We start from the raw sequence: 8,209 nt of genomic DNA on the forward strand, positions 1-8,209 counted from the left end.
TCTGCAGCACTAATTGCAGGAATAATTACATGAAGCAGTGATAACTGTGGTGGTCAAAGTGATGCTTCCTGTGCTTACGTACACACGTGGCCACCTGTTCTGCCTTTTACAGGATTGTAACATTTTAGTGTTATACTCCATTTAGCCACGTTGAAAGAAACATGAAGTTATCTGCTTAAGGGTCATAAAAAAATAATCTGATGCCAGCACAAAACCCAGACTTTGGGAGACAGCTCCTTTTCCAGCTAATCATTGTGTATGCAAGTAGTATTTAGAGTCTCTGCCACCAGTTTTTCTGAGCAGTAAAGATACTTTTTCCTCATTCCAGAGGTTTTTTTGTCCTTGTGAGTGTTTCTGTGCCAGGGTCCTTGGCAGCAGCATGGGGCTGACCAAGTACAGCTCCCCTCACATCCTTCCAGCACCTAATGAGGATGCTTGGTATTCTCGGGAGACAAGCTGCAAGCTCAGACCTAAGACAGAAGATGAAGTTGTTTGGAAACAGCAGATGAATAATATTGTCAGAGGCATTTTAATGAGAAAAAGTGTCTCCACACCCATGCAGAGTACAGGTAATAGCAAACAGAAAAATGAATATTAGGGGATAACAAACGTTAGGAGGCAGCAGGAATGACTGTGGGTGATTTTTCTGACTAAGGTATCAGTTATTGGGAAAATGTGAAGCAGAAGCAAAGGACTGAGGGTGGGTAGTAAATTTATGATTTATGTCAAAACTATTTGTATTGCAAGGCAAGAATCATGTCAAGAGGAGAAAATAGTCATAAAATTCCTCTGGGAGATGTATAGTTTGTGCTGGGATCATAGTCTGCAACCTGGATCCAGCTGTCCTGAAGCACACCAGTATCTTTAATCCTAATGCCCTCACACAGGCACACGCCAGGGACAGGGATTAAACCTCATCCTTCCAAATCCAAGCCTGAGAGCTTCCACATGGTCACAGTCTTTGCCAATTATACATTAAGGGTATACCAAACCTTCCTTCCTCTGAGGTCTGTTGCAGTGGGCAGGACACCCCTGGTGCTCTGCAGGGATGTATATGGGGTGTGGGCACAAATGAGTCCTGTCTGCCGCTGTTTGGGCAGATTTTGACCCCCAGGTCATGACTGGTACTTCCATGCAAGGAGGGGAGGATGAACAAAAGGTATCTTTGCTCCAGACTGAGAATGCTGTGAGCTACTCCAGCTTTCCCAGCATACCTGTTCACAATAATCTTTTACAAGATCAATTGAAACAACAAGCCTAGACAAAAGACTGAAAATCATTTGAAATGGGAGGATTGATATATTCAATAATTATGAGTGAGACTTTTAAAGGATATTATAGGAGAAAAGAAGCCCAAATACTTCAGGAATATTGTGGGGTGTGGATGTCTGAGTCCCACTGGCACTTAGAAGACTCTGTTGGAGCCAAAAACTTCTAGTTATGGGGTAGCTGAGGGAAAAGGATAGATTTCTTTTACTTTTATTTTTATTCTGCTTTATACACATTCAGAAAATTGAATGTCCACGTATTTTAGCACTTGAAGAATGAGTTGTAAGTACAATGGGGTAGGAAATAGCCTTCTCTTAATTTTCCTTGTATTTCTTGCAAAAGAGAAACTAGGAATTAATTAGATTTCACCCTGTTTATGTCTTTGTTGCTAGCTCTAATCTTAACATCTAATAGAAGAACAGAGCAAATGGCTCAGGGAATTTTTATATATATTTTTTCTCTAGTCCATTAAGAAAAGAAGAGAGCTGATGAAAAGGTAGCCTGAGTGAATCAAAGTATCTATGCTCTGTTATTGAGGGAGGCTGAGTCACAGTCAACTAGTTTTATAGCATGCCCACAGTTGATTGTAAAGTAAATAATTGGAGGAAAGGGACAGAGAAGGTGATTAAAGTAATCTCTGAAAGATGTTTGTGGATCTCTCTGTTCTGGTAGCTGGACCAGATCCACAAATAACACATCTGATGAATGAAGTTTAATAGTGTTAATTCTAAATAGATTTTTAATTACAAAGTTATGAATAACGAAACATTAGCTTAGCTATTAAATAAGCTACTGGCTGAATTTTATCTTCTCTTGCTTTTCATACAGGTCTGTAGAAAATCAGTGAGATAAAATTCCATGAAAACTTTGCATGACAGTCAAACATCAGCAAAATACAATTTTCAATGGAGATGAGAAGGAAGCAGGTGTTGACATAAAATATGTTCCTCTCTGTAAAGAAATTGTCTAGTTCTGATCCCAAATAATTTTCCACATTTACCATTAAACTCATTATAGAGCTATTCAGGAACTTCTGAGAACACTCATCCCCCAGATTTTTTTTTTCTGCAAGACTTCTGCCTTCTGAGGCATATTGAACATAACTTGATCAGCCATTTAAAAAATTGAGAGAAAGTAAAAGTGTGAGTCCAGGATGGGAAATGTTATGCTTTTTCTTAATAGCATAAGGAGGAGGAAATTTGAGGTATCCACCAGTTCATGGAAAATGCAAGAGCTACTGAGCTGATGAGGCATTAGTGAGATAGCACATGAGAAGGCCTTTACTGAAACAGTCAACACAAAGCTGTCAAGAGACAGTTGAGTTGTAAAATGCTCCAGCTACCACAGGAGATGCATTACATTACTGTGGTATGCAGATAAATTGCTACCCAGCTCATGGAAGCTGCTTTGTGAAAAAAGTAGGGGAATAAGTAAACTCTGTTTCAATCGATGAATTAATATAAAACCTGCAAAAGGAGCAGAGCACACTGCTACAATCCCTCAGCTATATTAGGCAATCATTTTTTTTTTCCTTTCAATATGTAGAATATTCCCTTGCGGCTCCCCGTGGATGCCATGCAGTGTGAACACAGCAATCAAAGTAATAGACGTCAGAGTAATCAAAATAAGATGTGTCAGAAAGAAGCAAATGAGTACATACTCTCATTAAGTAAATCTCCTAAGAGCTTAACACACAAAACTCTTCCCAGAAAAGCTGTACAAACAATTGCATGCACTAACACATGGGTTTATTGGTGTTTCAAAGTCAGATAAAAATATTCTTCAATCTAATCCATGCTTTTCAGATTTCACCGCAAATAATCTCTACCTAAGGCAAAACACATAGTGTAGCTGCCACAATGACATTAATAAAGGTCATAATTGAAGGTAAAATATAATTCTTTGAAGAAAACATAACAGTCATTAAACAAACAACACATGCTGCCAACACTGTTAAAGACAAAATCCATTTCTGCAGAGGATTGGGCATCAGCAATGTCCAACACTGAACTTCAGTCTCTGAGGTGACAGGAAAGACACTTGACCCAGGGAGAAAGTAGTTAAAAAGTCAGAACAAACCATCCAAGAGAACAAACTTGTAGACAAAATCAGACAAGGCAGTAATCTGGCTGCCTTGTGAGCTTTTTCAAACAAACTTTTCAAAGAAGTACAACACAAACACAGTGAAAAACCAACAAAATGGTACTTCCGCAATATTCCCAGCCTTTTGGAGGAACCAGCCCAGATCACAAAAAAAGAAGATGGAGGAAAGATATTTCCAAAACCAGAATTAATTTATTAGGCTACAGAAATAGTTGAGGAAGAAGTAGGAACAATCAGAAAAGAAAATCTGTCTCTAACGAAACTAGTGCAGGATTGGCTTTTCCTTCTTTTCTTCTTCTGTATTTGTGTGATAAAGACATATAGCATTTTGGAAAGAGAATGGATCATTTCCCATTGAAATCAAAGGGGATTTGGGGAGAATTTCAAGTATTGGCCACATGTTAAGCAGTCTAAAATCCACCAAAACCACTCTGTGTCCCCTTGAGTTTGTGTGTAGCCATTTGACTTCAGAGTTTACAAGGAAGATGGAGAGAGGTTGAGCATTTTTATTACACTCAATTTCCTATATTGGCTTTTGTTCCAGTTATGAGCTGTGCTGCAGCTAATGGGGCTGGGTTGTGACTAACGAGGCCTCGGCACAGATCTCAGCTTCACCAAAGGATTTTGTGCATGACCTTGAGCCTCTTCACATCCCCATCCCATCTGTAAAACAAAATGATGATGCTTCCTCTCTGCAGAAATCTGTCTTGTCACCTTAGGAACAAACACTGATTTGTCTTGACTGCTCACAGTTCCTATCGATTGCAAAGGAACTTGGATGTGCACAATACTTCTTGAGATTTGGCATTTGGAGACAAAATAACTTTGAGGAACCGGAACATTAAAGGAAACATTTTGGCCATGAATGTCCTATACTCTTATGAGCAGTGTCTAACAAATTGATCCTCAATTTTAGCACAGCACAGGGTAATAAATAGCTGTTAAGAAGTTCAAACAGCTTACATGTTTGGCAGGTCAATGGGAAATAGGCAAATCCCTGAGAGGTGATGGGCAGCCCTCTCACACCAAACTTATTTTTTTAAGCAGGTATAACTTTGAAAACTGTCATTAATTTTCATCGGAAATTAAAAGGCAAATGCTTAAGCAAAAAAATGGTTCTCTGCCAAATTTCAAAGCCCTAAAATCTGATAGTGGTGGACTGATACAGCTCAGGAGAGTCACAGACATATCACTGTAAGGTGAAAGATGTTCCCTCACCCCCAGACTGCAACAGCTCCTGATTTTTCCTTCTTTATGAATGAACTGTCCCTGCATTAAGCACAACCCTGTTGTGCTTTTTCATGTGAAAAAAGAGTGGAACAAAAAAGTTACCAGCGAACAGAAATAATTGTAAAATCTCTGCTTCACTTTGAGATCACAAAATCAAATAAATTCAGATTTCAATCTTAGTTTAAAAAATAAAAACTAGCTTAATTTGGACCAGTTACCTGATCTAGTGGATGGGATCCCTGCCCATGGGAGGGGTGTTGGAACTAGGTGATCTTTAAGGTCCCTTCCAACCAAATTTGTTCTGTGATTCTATGACAATTCCAGACAATGGGGTCATTGGAGTACTTGATATTGACACAATTTAAAGAAGAGAAAATAGAATATTAACTTGTAAACAAGATTTTATAATTAAAAATAATCCCAGTGTCATTTTCAAAGGCATGGGAATGTCCCTGACCAAACCCACTCATGACCTGAGAGCTTGATCCCTGCAAGTTGCTTCCATGCCAGATACTGGGGATTCCCTGTGGTTGCTCACACTCCTACTGTGCTGAGGGACACTGAGGGTGGAAGAAGCCCTGGGGTTCTGGGGGTTGCTGAGGACCTGGGTGACATGTTTGAGGTATGACCAAGGAATGGGAGAGGTTGTCATCTTGAAGCAGGTGGGAGAAGTCCTGAATAGTTTGAATTATTCCTTTTGAAATACTTATGGTGAAATGTTTCCCTAGGTCCAGCTTTCAGCATGGGCAGTCCCTGGCACTCGAGTTTTACAGCAGAAGCTCTCAGTGAGATCATGGGTTACTTGTGGGTAGCATACAAAGCAAATTACACACCCTGCTTTTCATTTCATTCTTCTATGGAAAGCAAGACCGGGTCTTATAAAATTGCAAGACATACTGAGTGATTTTTGCCATGCTAGACCATTCTCATTTACTTTCTTAAATCAAATTAAACTATTCAGATCATTGGAGAACACACTATCTTTCCATGCTGGCTGTAGGCACTTCACCTTCCCCTGACACCATCTTCTCTCTTCTCTTTCTTCACCTCTGGATATGCTTGAATATTTTCTTCTGAGTTTCAGAGTTGAGGGAAACACACAGGACTGAACTTAGAAACAATTAGTTGTATCTGATTTTACTATATAAAGTAGTAGCTTCATCTTGTAGTGAAGCTCCAGTGGATTTTGTGAGCTTCAATGATGCCTTTGCAGGAAACTCATATCTAAATTAAAAACTTTTTCAATTGTGCATTATGAAAAGGTTCCAGAGGGGATGGGAAGCAATTCCATCTCACTGGTGATGCTACAAGCAACTATCTATTCTAAGATAAATGTTTTTGTTTAAAATACCCCTGTAAAAATCTATTGTCTTTTTCTTTTGATTGACTTATTTACAGAATTTCATCTGAGAGGAGTCTGACAAGCTCTGTTTTGTGTCAGCCCTCCCACATCCATGATTCACTGAGTTGCTTTTGTCCCTGATGCTTTATTTAATCTTCTACCAGAGAGCATCTACGGATGTTGTTGTTGGTAACGCTTTCATGTTTCTCAGTCATAGGAAATCATGTAAAAAGCCCAAATATTCAGAATATCCTCAGTCACAGGGAGGTTCATTCCCTAAAATAAGACTGTAGAAGATGATAAAGCTCTTCCTTGGTCTTTAAAGGACTTTTCATCTTCTCCCTCTTAACAAGGCATCTGCAAAACCCTCTTTGGTCAGATATCCCTTATTCACCACTAAATTCTTATGGGATTAGTACGTTTGTTAGAGCACAAAAGTAAACAGCATAAAGTAAACAGTTAGTATCCTCATAATGTCACAACACAATCTGTCAGAATGTAAACTTTTTGAACAGGTTCATTTATTTCAAGTTCACACTACAAAAAGAACTCACAACAACAAGCCTTATGAATCCTTCTTCATCACCTAAGAGACAGCACTTCTTAATTCTTGTTTTGTATTCCCAGTTTCATAAGGATGTCTATACATATTACCTTCAGTTACAAAAATACAGTGGCAAATACAGTTACTTAGTTACTAGGAGTTAAAAGGTCATTTCCCCTTGATGAAAAGCTTGTTCTATAGATAAGTAGCTGCTACCCTCCATAAAACTGGCAACCCTTCAAAAGGTTTCAGAAATTAAAGGTATTGTTTGAAGACAAAGGCGATAAGGTCATTTGCTTTGTGTTTAGTCCTGCAGAACTTTCTGGGTGACCCTCTGATATCCAAGTGAAGAGGGCTTTAAATTGTTTTATCTTCATAGAGCTAATGAGTGCTGGCTGACAATCACTGTTAAGACTAGTTGGAACTCTACTAGAATTAAATTTTGTAAAATATTGCAACATTTTTCCATTAAGGGGGAGTGCCTCCCTGGAGTTTGCCAAAGCTGAATCCATAATCACTCACAGCACTGCACACTTGTCTGACTGCTTTTCTCAGTTTCTTTTATTAACTCTGTTTTCACTAGTTGACTAATGTCTAACATGATCCTCAATGTATTCCTACAGGTAACTAATAAAGCTGTATAAACAAGCCACATATGTAAAATCTGTGTCCTCTTCGAACTCTATGCTAGAGTGTAACAAGCCTCACATTTCTTGTGTACAGTAGTAGAGAAATTACTCATGAACTTTTTATTGCCAGAGGCCGTATAGCTGTGTATTATTATATGTGTAATTAACTAATCTGTAATGTTGCTCTGATATATGGTGTATATAATTCCTTCCCAGAGGAATAGATTGTTATTTTAAAGTGGTTTTTTTTTCTTTTATGGTTCATTTCACGTACTCCATTTATGGGAAAATATTATATATACTCTTTAAATAGTTTGATTTTTTTTTCCTAATAGTAAGTAAGAATTTTCATAGGTCTTCAATTTCTTTAAAAATAAAAAAAAAGAAGTAAAAAATAAAGTGAAAGTCCTGTTATGATCCAAATACATCATGTGCTGCAAGTATGCTTGGCTATCACTGTGCCCTTCTTCATTACCTTGGTTGTTTATTTTAACCTTACTTCCATTCTATTTTGGAGGCTCTTTCTAATAATAGCCCTCTGTCACTCCAATCCACATTCAAAAATAAATCTAAGCAAGATCATCTCAGTTTAAAATACACATGAACTCATCACTCGAATGACTGTCAAATAATTAAAAAGTACAAAATCCTTACCTAATGTGGCTGACTCAGCACTAATGGCCAGCAAGGGAATCCAACAGAGGTAGGCAACAAGTTGGAGATGCTGATGGAAAGGAAACTGCTGCTGCATAGTGTCCAAGGTAGGTTTTATCCATGCATCTGCAGTTGCTTATAAGTTAACTTTTGAAGCCCTAAACTTTGCAGGAAAAGCCCATCAGCCTGCCTGCCTGTTTCAATTCTTTTTTTTTCTTTCTTTTCCTCTGTTCAATCCACTCTCTTGGAGAGGGTTTAATGTGTCATTAATCCCAGAATTTCCAAGAGGGAAGCCCTCCAGCCACACACAAACCACACTCACCCCCTCCCACACGCAAACAGAGCCCATGTGTCCCTGCAGCTGCTCCGGCTGCAGCTGCCGGGATTTACGCACCCAGTAACACACCCGCACACACAGGGGGCGAGGACAGCCTGTAC

At 38.8% G+C, this 8,209-nt stretch overlaps 1 protein-coding gene across 1 annotated transcript in view; it reads right to left on the reverse strand.

Annotated features, from left to right (window-relative positions):
- LOC114002759 (von Willebrand factor D and EGF domain-containing protein-like) overlaps positions 1 to 7,868 on the reverse strand; it is a 182,790-nt gene extending 174,922 nt beyond the window's left edge. Inside the window, exon 1 of the mRNA XM_039386360.1 lies at positions 7,772 to 7,868. Within this exon, the coding sequence (XP_039242294.1) occupies positions 7,772 to 7,868 (97 nt within the window). The remainder of the gene's footprint in view (positions 1 to 7,771) is intronic.
- Between the last annotated feature and the right edge of the window lie 341 nt (positions 7,869 to 8,209).

Source organism: Pipra filicauda, unplaced genomic scaffold (assembly GCF_003945595.2).
Source record: "Pipra filicauda isolate LSUMZ 115617 unplaced genomic scaffold, ASM394559v2 scaffold47_size6085603_pilon, whole genome shotgun sequence".
Taxonomy (NCBI): domain Eukaryota; kingdom Metazoa; phylum Chordata; class Aves; order Passeriformes; family Pipridae; genus Pipra; species Pipra filicauda.